This window comes from Neodiprion virginianus, chromosome 3 (genome assembly GCF_021901495.1).
Source record: "Neodiprion virginianus isolate iyNeoVirg1 chromosome 3, iyNeoVirg1.1, whole genome shotgun sequence".
Lineage (NCBI taxonomy): Eukaryota > Metazoa > Arthropoda > Insecta > Hymenoptera > Diprionidae > Neodiprion > Neodiprion virginianus.
The window spans coordinates 40652267-40667408 of NC_060879.1; the positions used below are offsets into that span (position 1 = coordinate 40652267).

The following is a 15142-nucleotide window of genomic DNA, read 5'->3' on the forward strand; positions in this document are numbered from 1 at the left end:
ATCACCTGGCTGCACTGTGAAGCCTGTATCTTAAATTTTTGTATGAGCCTTAATACATGGCACTGAGATAATTACGTTGGACTTGTTACCATGATTTGTATCAAATAATATTAACTATTCACTTGATTACTGTAAATGCATTTATACGTGAGATTTTTTCGAATTCTTTGTATAATAAGGTTAATGGAAATCAAGACAAAAGCGTTTTCTTTTAATTTAAAGGAATGTAACGAGAAAAAAAAAACAAGCTTTCGTATGAAATCGCGTCAACGTGCAAATTTTGGATTTCAAATGAGATTCAGTTGAAATTCTCGAGCATTATACGTAGAGTCGAAGAACGGTAAATATTATTCGGATATTTATCACACGATATAAATATAGTGTGTACTGTGATATCGAGTTCAGGTTATGCCATCACTTTTACACGTGCCTACAAAACTTTATTGGGACGGAAAAAATTTGAATTCATACAGATACCAGTCATCACAGCTGTTTAAAAATAACACTTGTTATTTGTAAGTGTTTGTACAACGTTAGTGACGAGTGTATCCATCTGATTAAACAATACCAAAACGTAAGATAGCTGCTGTATAAAAACCGTCTCCGTTTTGGAAATCCACATAGCCCTTCGCAGGTAAAGTGCGACGATTAATTCGGCAGAACCATAAGTATATTTACAATTATTTAATTTGAATTGTATGTGTCGGTACAACGTGATTCTTTTAAAGTTCCAGAACAATGAATTCAAGGGTAAAGTTGTTTTGCCTTGAGCTTGCAAAAATGATTTTACCGCTACAATTTTTGTCAAATTATGCGTAATCTTTTTGCTGTTCTAGGAACAAAAAATTAACGTTTACGGTGTCGATTTAAATTACCTAAAAGTCGGTAGTGGAAAACACGCAGTCCTTATGCTTCCTGGCGCTATGGGTGAATACATAGATATTCGTAGTTTACAAAGTGGTTGATCCTCAAGCATTGTATCATTCGAATAGAGGATAATCGTTTCGAAATTTATTGCGAGGATTGTTTGCAGGGTCAATATGGTCGAATTTTAGGCCACAAATTGAAAACTTGGATAGGAACGAGTTTACAATTATAGCCTGGGATCCGCCCGGTTATGGACAGTCAAGACCACCAACCCGTAAATTCGACGAAGGGTTTTTGCAGCAGGACGCAATCTATGCTAAAAATCTCATGTGCACTCTTGGCTACGATAATTTCTCTACTATCGGTTGGTGCAACGGTGGAATAACGTCTTGCTTTCTCGCTGCCAGGTATCCCGAATCTGTACAAAAAATGATCCTTATTGGCACCAACTCTTACATACTACCGGAGGAAATAACAATTTACAGAGGTATAGTATAGTCATCGAAAGTTTTCATCATTACTTCTTCTCAAAGGCCAACTTTTACTTTCGCTGAAATTTAATTACGTCGTCAATTACTTCACTTAAATATAAAAATGCAAGTGAAAAATCTAGCAGAATTTTGAACTAATGGCTTGAACAATGGCTGTTCAATATGGACAAATATCGATGGTATTTCATCGTGTTTTATAGGGTTGAAGGATTTGGACGCATGGACAGAAAGAATGATGTCTCCGTTGGCCGCTATTTACGGAGAGAACTACGTTCGAAATGTGTGGCCATCATGGGTCGACGCGATGGAAGAAATATACGAGAAACGAAATGGAGACATCTGCTCAGCTTTCCTCGAAAAGATACAGTGTCCAACGTTAATAGTACACGGTGAGGGAGACAGACTTGTCAAGGAAAGCCACGCTGCTGTGATCCGCAACAAAATCCGGAAGTCCAGGTCAGCAAGAGGCATATTTGCAGCGATAATTATTCGTACGAATAAAATATGAGGCGAATCGCGGTGCTTCGTTCATATTGACGGCTGTGCAACCATTGAATTTGGTCATATTTGTATATTTGATAGCCGAAATGACTATCACTTTTTTACAGGGTGTATATATTTGAAAAGGGAGGTCACGACCCTCACTTGAGATTTCAGGCAGAATTTAATGATCTAGCGACGCAGTTTTTACTGTCTCCGTTTCAAGATTCAGAACCGTAGTAAGTACGTGAAATAGAACTGCTATATATCTTCGATTTTTTTTGTTATTCAATATATTTCATCTACACAGAAGTATCTTAGATTCTTATTTTATTTTCTTTCCCCGTTTCCGTCGAATCGGAGTTTCTCGATATATGCAACCACAGTTACTTCGATGTTTGCCGAGTAACATCGTAGCAGGCGCAACTACTCAAAAATTTCTATTACTACGAATTTTTACAGAAATTATAATCTATCGTATTATTTCGTAAAAAATTGTAAGTATGCATAGTTTTTCGTGAAGAATTGTTCATTTTCGCTAAAAATTGTAGTATCTTGTAGATTTTTTACAGTAAAAAATACAAATTTTCATGAAAATCTACAAGGTTTTATGAGAAACTATGCATATAAACAATTTTTTGTACAAGATTGTACAAAATGTCCCAATTTCCCTAAAAGTTCATAGAAAATGGTAAAAATCATTTTCACCTGGACATGTTCGAGAACCAAGTTTAAACTTTGCATACAAAATCTGATCCAACAGTCTAGTATAAATATAAAGTATACCTAGTTCAGTATTTTTTAAATTTATTGTGAGGTCTAATCTGTTGCTATTCGAGTAGATCCAGGAACTATACAATACAAAAAAAAAAAAAAAACGCGATAAACTAAGAAAATCGTCGAAAATGATATATTGTGTGGTAATTTCTAATGAGAGTTCGTAATATAAGTGAAAGAGAGAAGACTCTTTACTTTTATCCCTTAAACGTTGTGATTTGAGTTTCTGACACGGCATTTTAGAACCTATATAATTGTTTCTATCAATGCGAAATATGTCAGGAATTGAACCCAAACATTGAATCTTAAATAAGTTTGAAAACGTCAATTAAAATTCCGCGCTCCAGTGCCAAGTGATATTTATTATAAGAAACAACCTTTTTAGAAGTGGCGACTGGGGTTGATGGGATTCAAGTACCTCGCAATTCTTGAACCGTGTAACGAACGAGCAAGGCACGTGCAGTGCCTGGCTAGAATCCCTAGCCTGAGAGTCGACCACATTGATTTTGTCAAATGTAGCGCATTGCGGATGTCTCCCGTCGGTCTGGCTTCTATCACGTTTAGCCAAAATAGTTTTCGCTCTGACCCGACGACATTTAAGCCCTGAGACGTGAGCGTTTTTCGCATAATCCGTCATTAGACGTAGCGTTTGAAAATGCAAAGAATGAGGTAATTATCCCGATCCCCGAAAAATTTCAACTTGTAAATTCGGCATGCGTATCGTGAAAATTTCGGAATTCCGCGCGAGCGAATATCGCGAGTGCGTTTCCGGTTTGATTTTATAAAAATTGCCCGAGTCCCACGCTTCGCAATAAGAACGCGCGGGATTTGCAACTCCAAAGAGAAACTCCTACGATTTACCCGGCCGCCCACCTTTGACCGTCACTCTTTACTCGTCGAGGAGGGAATGAGTGAATGGATTCGAGCACCCACCTAGTTTTACGTTTTACCTGCTACTTATTTGTCAGCGGAGTCGGTTCGATAGAGTACATTCACACTAAATCTGCGGGTTACCATCGGCTTAATGACCTTGGAAGAGTTCCCATTAAGAAATCCGTAAATTGCAGGTGATAATCGATGTATTACCTGTCGCTAATCCGATAATCTCTTGTCAAACGTGTATTTAGACGTAGTTCATCACTGCGCAAACATTTTTTTCAAATTTGTCGCTCCTCCACTCTTTATGGGTTTAATTTAGCTAATTACTCTGCCATTTACGGTCGGTTACTTGCTTCCCACTGTCTATTATCTGCAGTTATAAAAATCCTGCGAGATAATATAGAGTTTCTACGCCGCCTAATGTTCCGTCCGTCTGTCACCACTGAGAATATATCGCTCCACGGGTCCATTGTTTCACTGTAGTATATTTTCGTGTATACCTACTGCTATTTTAGCCCGTTCAACTTTTACACTGTTCGTAATTATTCCGCCGTACAATTAGGGGCGGTCTCGCTGTTACGGAGTTCCTGCTTTTTGAATCTGGGAGTAAAATCATCTAGAGGCACCCACGGTCCCGATACCTAACGACCTCAAACTGCTTACAAGTGTATGTAAATTACTTGATCGACGAAATTTTCATGCATTCACTCCAACAAATCAAGGTATAAAATATATTTTTTTCGTCAAGCTTGTTTCTGGTAAAATCCTTAACCTGATACTAACGTTTCGATTTCGTTCTCATTTCATTGATTTATACAGTCGTTGGTGTGCACCGGCTAAGGTGAAGGAAATAAGAGACCAATTATTTCGATTTTATAAAATTTTTCCAGACGAACAAAACCAACAACCATAATTGCGAGTATTTTTATACAAACTAATAAACTGCGTTATTGTGATTTTCACGACGGCGTGAATTGCTATTCTGTGTTTAACGCATAATGGCACCTGCGTGATTCATTTGAGCATATATTCGACTGGCGGATAAAGTTATCACGATCTCAAAGCTGCGTGGAGAGTTTTAAACAAAAGTGGCACAAGATCGAGACGTGGAGAGAAGATCGAAGTCAAAGTGTGCCAGGAATGTCTTTTCTTTGCAACATATCCCATACAAATTCACGCGTTTCGATTCGTTTTTCAATACTTTGTCTGAAATAGATTAGTCGAACAAGTAGTTTCGTCTGTTACGAAATTGCTGGAGTTTCGAAAAGTGAAAATGTATTGAAACAGCGACACTATTATCAAGTATTGCGTTCATTTCTTGCCGGACGAATTCAAAAAGTATTTTCTTTAAATATGAGCACATCTACGAATTCCATATATATATATATATATATATATATATATATATATATATATAAAAAATCGATCGTAAAACCGCTGCAGCTTGTTGCTTACCAGAATTTCTTTCGTCAATTTTTGGGTATAGAATAATTTCGCATCCATAAAAAATTCAAGCGATGTTTTCACATACACGCGAATCTGTGATATTTCGCGGACATTCGATGCAACGAGCTTCTCGTCTTATTGTGCTGAGGTAAATAATGACATAATGGGAAGGACAAAGTGCGAGGCAGGATAGCAAAATGGCACGTGACGTAATTTCTAGCAATAATTTAAAGTACCAGTGTTTAATTTGCACGTGGCCTTAGAACACATCTGCACGTATATCATGGCAAATCGCGTGGGCTGCCAGTGAGGCTTCTGCTTCCCAGTCTAGCCAATTGCCGTTCGAAAAATCGTCCGGATTTCTGCCTTCCAAGATCGCGCTGCCCCGCGTACCATTTCTGACGTAATTCTTCTGCCTCCGCGTCTCGTTATGCGAGCAGTCTATCATAATTCATGATTCCAGGGTCGAAGATAGTATTAATGATACTTCATCCCCCCAGACGGCGTACCCGTAGCTTCTTCGAGCCGTTTATCAGCGATAAAAAAATCGTTAAGCTTCTTTCGAGGCGAGCTCAGAAGTATGACCTTAGCTGCAAGCTATGCTGCAGCTATTTTCGAATATGGATATATAAGCGTGATCTGCAGAGTCGAGTTGTCTCGTTGATTTTCTCCTAAAAATCCAGGTACGACTACTTACGACTCGATTTTTTTTCATTTTTTCTCAATCTTCAGGGTCCCTGCAGCTCGACAAGAGATATTCTGAAAGATTAATCGCATCTCGTTTCAAATCCGCGCCGGGAGAAAGTGGAGCAGGCTGATTGCCGTCTGGTAAACGCCCGATTCGGATGTACGAAGCGAAGTTGAGAGAAAGAGATGCGAAGTGGGATGGAATACTCGGGCACAAATGCACTCACACACCTGTAGTTACCAGTGACGGCTTTTATACCTGCGCATGTGCAGACAAGTACCTGTATAACTATTGGGTCTATAAACTATCGATGGGGTAAGGTTTCCTTTTACTATGACCTTTTATAGGTAGTTGATTTGGGTCGCAGGACCGCTTCGAGACGTCTTTGAAGGACGAATGGGCCTCAAGGTCCGAATCGGGAAATTTCAAGCAATGTTATTTGTCCCAATGATATCGGACATTAATGAAACAACATCCCTACTACGTGATAAAAATGAATCTGAGTAAAATTCGAATAACACAAGTAAAGACATCAACAATTTCAGAAAAACATTAGAATCGGATCATAAATACGATATGTTAATCGTCTTGAACAACGTTCTGATGTGAAAACCTTTCTCAAATTGTTTATAACTCAGCTTGGGTTTTTTGAATTTACTTGGATCTATTTCTATTACATACCTAGTAGGAATGTCATTTCATTCATGTTCGTTATCATTGGTGCAAATAACATTGCTGGAGATTTTTGAAACGGGAATGTTTCTTCTTTCAACTTTTCATTAACTGGATCGATGAATCTTTAAATTCTGAATCAGATTCTATAACGAATTGAAGAGTTTCACGGTGGTTTTCACTTAAAAAAAAGTAGCAACAACTAAACAGAAAGAACTGTTACGAAATTGGATCGTCTGTACCTACACCTAGACTTGTTTGATAATGCGTGCCTTCCACGACATTCTAGCGCTAATTAACTTCTGTAATCAGTTCATCTCTCGTGGTATCATACATTTGGGATGTGAGTAACTGACATTAATTGCAAAGCCTGCTGGAATTTTTTTCGACGTTTGCGGGTCTAGGTCATGCTAGATTGTAATTATAATCAACAATGCTGAGCAACATTCAAGACATTTAATTACTTACACTTCTAATTGCAGCAATATTATTACACTATAAACGAGTAATAATTTCATCCGTACTTCAATGCTTCCGCAAATTCAATCTTATGCGTGTACATAGTAATTGCTACTGTAACATCGCTCTTTAAAACACGTTCAATTTATGACCCTTACGTTTCCCAGCGCGAATTGAAAGCCTTTCATTCAAGAAAGAATAAGAAAACTGTACATTGGAGTTGAGCCTACGACTTACACCCTTGTACAAAAGCTAACAATTCCGCCAAAGAATGGAAACCGAGGGTCTTTTAATGCTCGAAAAAGCACGAAGCTCACGAAACATCAGGTTCTGAAAGCACGGCGGTGGTAAGTATCGATTTCTCCGGGACGCCATCCAGTCGACGGTAAGCTCCGTGAGTCACCTCACCGTTCCTCTTTCATATTACATCGAGAAGTACACCCTCAGCACTAGTATAGTACAAGTGACTCAGTGAGTCACAGAGTCCGAGTCAATATATCCGGCCACCCCTCTAATTACTAAACGAAAACTATACGCATTACACCCGGGTATATAATTCGTCGCGAAATCCATCCGCATTAATACCGGAGACCAATTACCACCCTTAGACTTTCTCAGGGGTCCGTGATCAGGCGAAATAATTCGCCCAAGTTCGATCGAGGAAAAGAATGACTCAATTAAAACTTACGTCGCTCTTTATACTAGCAACAATGAAATTAGACGTCATCCGTTTGCCCGCAGAAGCTCGAACTTCGTGCACGAAACGATTTATGACTAGCCAAACATTACGAAAGCTCGATTAGCACGCGTAACTTAATTCTTGCTAATTCTTCGGCTTCCGTATCCCGATTCCTAATAGATGTATTTTTGGGCTGTAGTTAGAAATTGAAAAGAATTAACCTTGAGTAAAATTTGTTATAAAATTTTTTTTACAGACGGTCGAAATTCTCGTGTCACTGTTGAATGGGTAACTTGCTTGACCTCGAGCTTTCGCGTTTAGCACTGGGAAAGTATGAAAGTGTAGAAGGTTCCGGTATGCATTACACATATTTATGTGTGTGTGTGTGTGTCGTGGGATCAACTACGCCCAGTACATAAGCTCCATTAGGGTTCATTTCCCTAATTGATTATACGGTAGGGTGACTGGTAGCTATTCAACCCTCCGAATTTTTCGTTGGTATAATGTATAATTAAATGAGTTCAAACATACAGGGTATCACGAAGGGAGGTTCGGGTGGGGAAATACTAATGCGAAGAAAAATATTGACGAATTTCTCACTTCGGGCAACATATCATAAGCGTAGAAATTGTGACGGAGACCGTTTATACTCGTTCATTCTCCATTTTCTACAGGGTGGCTTTGTTATGAAATTCTGAAATCCTGGAATAATCGAAGAAATGTCAGGGTTTTTTTTCAGAAAGTCAGGGAATCATTTACTACATTTTTTTCACACAAATACATCCCACAATTTTTATAAGCTTTAGATAAATTAGATCGAATATAAATTTTTTTACCATCGCCGGAATGTTTCCTTCAAATTTTGAATATTCCTAAATATTACCTTAAAAACGATTGTGCGCATCGGATAGATGGAACAGTCTGACCCATGTGACAGTTCATACTTTTGTTATAAATAAAAAAGCAAATTATATCCGAACGTGTGTGGAAAAATTGTAAGATTTTTGACTGGAAAACATGGAAAAGTCAGGAAATTTCGTGATGGAAATTTAGTGGCAATCCTGTCTTAGGATCTCCGGGCAAAATTAGTTTTCTTATCAGACACGACAAACTGCTCCGGCCCTTATTTACTCGATGATTAATTTACCTCTTCAGCTTTATTCGTTGAGGCCAGTCAATTAATTACTCTCCAATTCCGCCCGTATCAAACAAGCATTGTCGTATAATATTTTATCTGATTGAGAAAGGTTTGATTGATCTTATTTCACTAATAACTAACTATTGAATCGCATTTTAAAGGTGACGAATACAGAGATTTTATAATCAAACTCGAGGGTAAAGAAACCGCGTTTCGTAACTGCTAAGGTGAGATGAAAACTGCAGGGAATACTGATAATTCGTTGCAGTTAGACTCTGGCTTACCACCAACGTCAATTTCCTGCTCGAGTGCTTCGAGAATACGATTCGTCAGTTTTTACAGCTGCATGCGGCGATAATTTGAAGAGCTGCTAGGCTGGTAAGAACGAGTCGATTCGCCGAACAACGTGCAGAAATTGCTGGTCTTAACGCGGTTTAAAAATAAAAACCATTTTTCATATATTAATAAAACATTGACTTATCGTTAGTACATAACTTGAAATCTGTCTTAAACTTTCATCTAACAGTGTATGAGAAAATTACTGTAACTTACAGATTCACGAACGGTAATTATCGACGATAGAGATGAAAACTTCGATTGAATTTTGCATTTCTTCGAAGTTAAAAAATGATTGTAAATTATGGAATAACGAAATGATAAATCAGTATTTCGAAAATTCCACTGCGGATTTTAGTTCAAAACGCAGGAGGCCAACAGTTTATAACATTTTAAAAATCCACGGTTATTTCAGCCGTGGGATTCTGTCCTTGTGCTTCTGAAATCGTCCCCGCCCAGCATTAAGTTACGAGTGTTTTCGGCGCTCGTCTCTCACCAGGCAGACAGACAGGCGTCCAATTAATTCTATCTATATGAATATTAATTTCTTTTCCAGATGTCTGCGCATCGTCTTCCCTCTTACCGAAGAGCTCTTGGCTCGAGTGTGACTCTGAAAATTTTTCTCTCGTTTCTCCTGCTCCTGAACAATTTGTAAAAGTTGAAACTTCACTTAATTACTGCATTCAATTAAAAATTTATCATGTTCATCTCTGGCTGTTGCATTTTTTTCGATCTCATCTAACGAAGAATCAATGTAGGAGCAGTCTTTTGTACCGTGGAAAAAACGTTTTAATATCAAGTGGATTTTCTATTTCAAACATCGTTCATTGTGACTATCGTGTCTTTAAAAAAATAAATAAATAAAGATCTGATGTACCATGAATGGAATACACCCCAACAATATTTTGCTGAATTTTTCAAGTATTTTGAATGTCAAATTAAAACGGAATTAAATTCTTTGAAAACCTTTTGTTATGCTTTTATAATACTATTGCTTAATTTTGTAAGTGAACGCCAGTCCGGAGTATGAAAAGTGACAATTGGACGATCAGCTGAATTTAACTTAGTGCTTACTCCAAGCTGCGGGCTTTTCATATCGATCCAGCAGTACCTGGACGATCAGCTATATACCGCAGACAAGGTGGTTCCCTTTCCTTGCTGGATGTTATGGAAGAGAGTTTTAAGCTCTTCATGACAGCATGTCACAGGTGACGGTTTTCCTCATAATAGATGGACATTTTTGACTTTATTCTACAAGTTGGCACGTAAGTGAACGTACAAATTTTGTTTTACAGTTCTTTATTTTTTCATCACGCCACCTGCGTAGGATACAATATCGAATTTTATATTATACACTCGGTCAGTTAATATTATGTATGTAGGTATGTGCTGCAGGAAAGTCGGATGAAAGAGCAAAACATGGAGAAGGACACGCTGGGGGGCTGCCAAATATGGTCACTCGTCTTTCAGGTGAGCAAGACTCTCCAGAGAGCTCTGATGCAGAGCTTGGTCGAACCCAGCCAACACCAATCGCGCAACTCGAGCTTCGTCCCACATCGATATCGGGCCCTCAAAGCTGCACGCCGTTATACATTCTGCACAAGTTCACCCGATTTCGTTATTGCTGAGGTTCTCGTCTATGTGAGAAATAAAAATCTGCACTATACTAACTGCAATTTTAATACCATCTCAAAATTTCGCTATTATAGACGGGCCGAAGTCGCCCCGAGACTTATGTCTCGTTCGCGTTAGTAAAAGAGCCGAATAAATTGCTCGCAATCAGATGTAGATTAAGTATATAGCGTATTACACGATTGAGCCGACTACCGTGTGGAGTCACGAATCGCGTCTATCGCTGGATTACCTCGATATGCCATCGTGATAATCGTTATGCCTATGTTGTGTAGTTCGGTGTCCGGGTACCAAATAAAACTGTCGTTCAGGGGTAGCATGATGTAAAGGGAATAAGGTGTGTCAGAACTGAAGACCGGTTTTCGCTAGGTCTGTGCATATCCAAGATGACGTCACAGAAATGTAACATGGCGCCCATGTATCTGACAGCTGACCCTACGTAAATAGTTCACTTGAGGTTACTTATTTACTTCCGTATATTCTGTTTGCTGAAAATGCCAGTTATAAATACCAAAGAACAAAATATCAAGTTCTTTTCATTCCTTAAAGAGGATAATTACGTTTACGTTATTTACGTTTGAATTTGGCGCCCACATGACGTCACCTTGGATATGTTTTGCGATTGGTTCAACTAAAGCGTATGCGCATTGTTTCACCTTATTTCCTTACATCATAAGGGGTAGCAAGAACGCTCATTGTTACTTGCTATGTTCACAGTATTATCAACAGAAATGTATTTATACTACAATGCGAGCGGAGTTCACCGTGACAAATCGATTAACTCTCACGGGCTCGCAGCAGGAACTATTTTACGTGGATGGGGAACGCCGGGTCGTGCAATGTTTCTGGGCGCTGAAGGTGAGCCCAGCGGCGTTTATAATCGCTACGGGTGGAAAGCCTAGCCTCGCCACCTTTCACCTGTTTCCAGTCATATCTCTACACGTAGCGGACACACGCATTTGTCCTCTTAAACACAGGCGCGGGCAAGGTGATCCGATGACTCTATGCCAGGGAACCCCGATAGTATAATGTATTTACCTATGGCAAACAGTAAGGCTTGAAAATTTGTAACGAAACTCCCTCGTTCGTAATTATATCGCTACTTTTGTTCGACTTTGTAGCAAAAACGTACGGTTCTCATTGAATCGATGTCGAGGAGATGAGGATAATTCGAGTTTGGCGGAATGTGTGACGGGAGCCGAAAGATTTCGAGAAAACCGAAATCATAAATAACCCTAGATTGAACGGAAGTGTCAGGGTGACGTCACTCGCCTCGAACCAATCACCGACGTTATCACAGATCGGAGCGGGAATTCGAATGATCGATGCACACTTCGACACTGTTTTTCCTCCGATGTGTTTATCGTGAATCGAAAATAATTTTTCCCTCCATGTTTCGCGGGCGTTAGCCTCACGGAAGCGAGTATAATATGGCTTTAGCCTAAAAGTTCGAAATTTTCGAAGCTAAACGAGTAGCCGTGAAGCCCACGTACCAGGGATGTTATGCATGTGTGCACGTACGGCGTTTCGTCGTTACGCTCGCTTCCCTCGGCCCTGCAATAAATATTGCTGTGCCCGCGGTAGTGGGCTGCATTTACGGAGGTGACGTCAGCTCCGTCGATCGTCGTCCTGCCCCATGTTCCATGCCTCCGACGGCGAGCTGTTTGTCTCGTGTCTGGTTCGCGGGTGCTAGCGCGAGCTCTCGTCCGCCTCATTCAGCACGGGAGACGAGAGCCAGAGAGAGAGAGAGAGAGAGAGAGAAAAGAAAGCCAGATACAGGAAGAGAGAGGCAACGAGATGCAAGAGACGAGACCATGTATGGAAGCTCGCGAGTTTCGTGTATAATAACAATAATTAAATTGTATTACCGAGCTTTTCAAATACGTTATTTTACATCGTCTAGGTAACAATTATATCTTCTCATTCATAGTGTACATTTTTTCATCCTCTTCGTTGATTGCAGTTCTCGTTGGGATTATTACTGTACCGTATGATTATACACGAGCTTTGTGAATTACGATCGAATCGCTAAACCTGCACATCACAATCGGAAATGATGATAACAATTTGAAACTGGGCATAAATATTTTTCTTAAAATAAAACTGACGTTGCGATTTTCTGCATGGACACGTATCATGAGCCATGTGTGTAATTTACGCGCGTGTGGGTTTACCTAGTGAAAAATGTTGTCTATAAATCAGCCATTAGCTGTACATTATAAGGCTCGCGTCTTGCCACCTGCGTAGACCAACGCGCGTGTCTGTAATTAATTATAACAGCTTACGTAAATGTTGTTGTATTTATTTATTTCATCGATTTAGGCCCTGCGATATTTTCGTTTCTGCGACAAGAGGTCGTTAAGTAGGGCACGTGCACGCAGGGTACCGTGTAGGTAACTAAAGCACAATTCGTCTTTTACACATACTTGCAGCAACCACACGCTCAACGCCGGGTTTCGAAGTCCTCGTGTTGCGTGATTCGCGGCAGTTCGTGTTCGTGCTATAACGCTGAATGTGTACGGTTCTACATGAGAGTCGCGAAAACAGGTATGCTAACTAGGGTGAGTCAGCTGACGGAGGCGACACCCAGGAGCCTGCGACCGCGGGAACGCGAAGGTGAAAGAGGAACCTCCGGGCTTTATTTTTTCACAACAACGCTGCAGCGGATTAACGCCGATTAAATTTACACCGAAGAAATCAAGGAATTGCGAAAGGTTTCTCCTTTCAAGGCACTGCCACTGAACGAAATCCCCGCTTTGTTCGCTTCTTCACCAACGCCTGATTAGGCTCCGAATCCAACAGCATTGGCAACCGAATCTGAGCTTTGGTTTTTGATTTTCAGCTCCTTTAGTTCATTACATACATTAAACAGATTAAACAAGACAGTATTTGGTGAAGCTAAGTGTCTAACTTGATTTGGACAAACTACGATATTGATTGATAAATCTGTCAACACCCTCCAGGTACCTAAAGTAATTCCAAACTCCAATTTGACCCTCGTGTACGGTCTTTGATTGGGTTTTTGAACAGTCAGGGCTGTTTTTTCAAGTGATAACCGAAGTGTCGAATTTCTGGTGGCTTGGCACCGTGAATTGGCGACGAACAGACATGCGTGAGCACTTCGGTTTAGTGTTACGTATGTAACGTGCGGCGCCTACGTGAAGTGGTTGCAAAGGTAGGAAGATCTTCCTCGTCCGTGTCTCTCGGTGACTCCTTCGCGGGCTGGTGAACGGACACCCGGTACGAAGTTGGGACCAGCGTAGGACGATCGATAAAAAGGAGGCGAGGCAAGGCGCGGTTATAACCAATCCTCGAACGAATGTTTCCGTACTAGCGTTCCCGATGAGATGTATGTCTCTATGTACAATCGCAGCGATCGCGGGCAATAAAATAATAAAATGGATATTGTTATATAGGTATAAGATACCGAATGATCGCGGGCAATAAATTTTTTACTTTTATTCTTTTAAACTGGATATCGAGACCGTCTTTAAGGCTAAATAAATTTCGATGCACAAACGGCACGTGCGGCACGACACGATCGAACGGTAATCGATGCAAAGAGAGAGAGAGAGAGAGAGAGAACAGTACGAGATAAGGAGTGGATATGTAAATATGAGAGATGAAAGATTTTATACTGTACGGAATTGTATCGAATTGTAAATGAATTATAATGTCCGCAGATTATTTCCAAGTTATTTTATTTTCCAATTTTCGATGAAGCCTGGTTTTCATATAACATTAAATATAAGGAAATCGTGACACGGATAATTGGTAACTCATTTTGCAATCAGGATTCTTGGTATTTGTGTATGTATATAATGACATGTGGTAAAGCGTAACAGCGTATGGCTACATCCGAAAAACCGCAATGAATTAACACAAGTTCTTAATACATAAACACGCAAAAGAATTCACAGGCCTGCTAAATATAACTTTTGATTTCACCTTAAAGTAACAATGTTTTTTTTCTAGCTAGTTAGGTATGTTGAATTAAAATATAGCGCGAGTTTTACAGCATATGGGGATTTATTTTTTTGCAAGATATGCATATTCGGACAGATTTTTTAACAACTTTAATGAAAGTATAATCTATAATGAATACAAAACTGAGTGTCGAGTTATAAAATGAACAGGATTAGTTTAAAACGAGACCTAAGAGACTAGATAAATCAAAAAGACTTATGACATCTTTTTCTCTAGTACTTACGTAGCACTAAATATGCTTGAAATCACCATAAACGACGACTGGTGAGGGTAGATGAATATTTAAATATCAACACTACCATTAAGACATATAATTAACACGTGAATTGGAAGTCAACTCTAGTAGTACTAAGAAAATAGAAAAAAATGTCTGAGAAAATTCAAGTAATACAATTGTTTCAATTTTTTTTTCCATAGAATAGTACCTAAAGTCTACCGAAATTATTACTTAGTTTTGTCAGGGAAAAACTTTCCCAGGCATGTTTTATTTCTGGTATTCTCCTCGATGACAGAAAAATTGTTCTGGCTTTGAGACAAAGGATTATAAAATTTTTACAAATTTCGACCGAGAAGCAATCGTGATATTGACGTGATAATTTCGTGAATTTGAA

General features: G+C 39.4%; 1 protein-coding gene and 2 long non-coding RNA genes across 4 annotated transcripts; 2 read left to right on the plus strand and 1 right to left on the minus strand.

Moving 5' to 3' along the window:
* Positions 1 to 612: 612 nt before the first annotated feature.
* LOC124300554 (valacyclovir hydrolase-like) lies at positions 613 to 2150 on the plus strand. The gene is made up of 5 exons (XM_046754772.1): positions 613 to 750; positions 837 to 927; positions 1034 to 1354; positions 1559 to 1814; positions 1967 to 2150. Exons 1-5 carry the CDS (start codon positions 739 to 741, stop codon positions 2076 to 2078), a joined length of 792 nt encoding a protein of 263 aa, XP_046610728.1. The 5' UTR covers positions 613 to 738; the 3' UTR covers positions 2079 to 2150.
* A 4933-nt stretch (positions 2151 to 7083) lies between these two features.
* LOC124300556 (uncharacterized) lies at positions 7084 to 10578 on the plus strand. 2 transcript variants are annotated; one of them, XR_006907243.1, is made up of 5 exons: positions 7084 to 7905; positions 8738 to 8954; positions 9469 to 9514; positions 9921 to 10120; positions 10295 to 10578. It is a non-coding gene; the product is annotated as an uncharacterized LOC124300556 (long non-coding RNA). The 2 variants fall into 2 exon arrangements; XR_006907244.1 differs by lacking the exons at positions 9921 to 10120; positions 10295 to 10578 and having other exon boundaries at positions 7099 to 7936; positions 9469 to 9882.
* On the minus strand, positions 10430 to 11349 carry LOC124300555 (uncharacterized). Its single transcript, XR_006907242.1, has 3 exons — positions 11120 to 11349; positions 10777 to 10979; positions 10430 to 10549 (listed from the first exon to the last, which is right to left on the minus strand). It is a non-coding gene; the product is annotated as an uncharacterized LOC124300555 (long non-coding RNA).
* Between the last annotated feature and the right edge of the window lie 3793 nt (positions 11350 to 15142).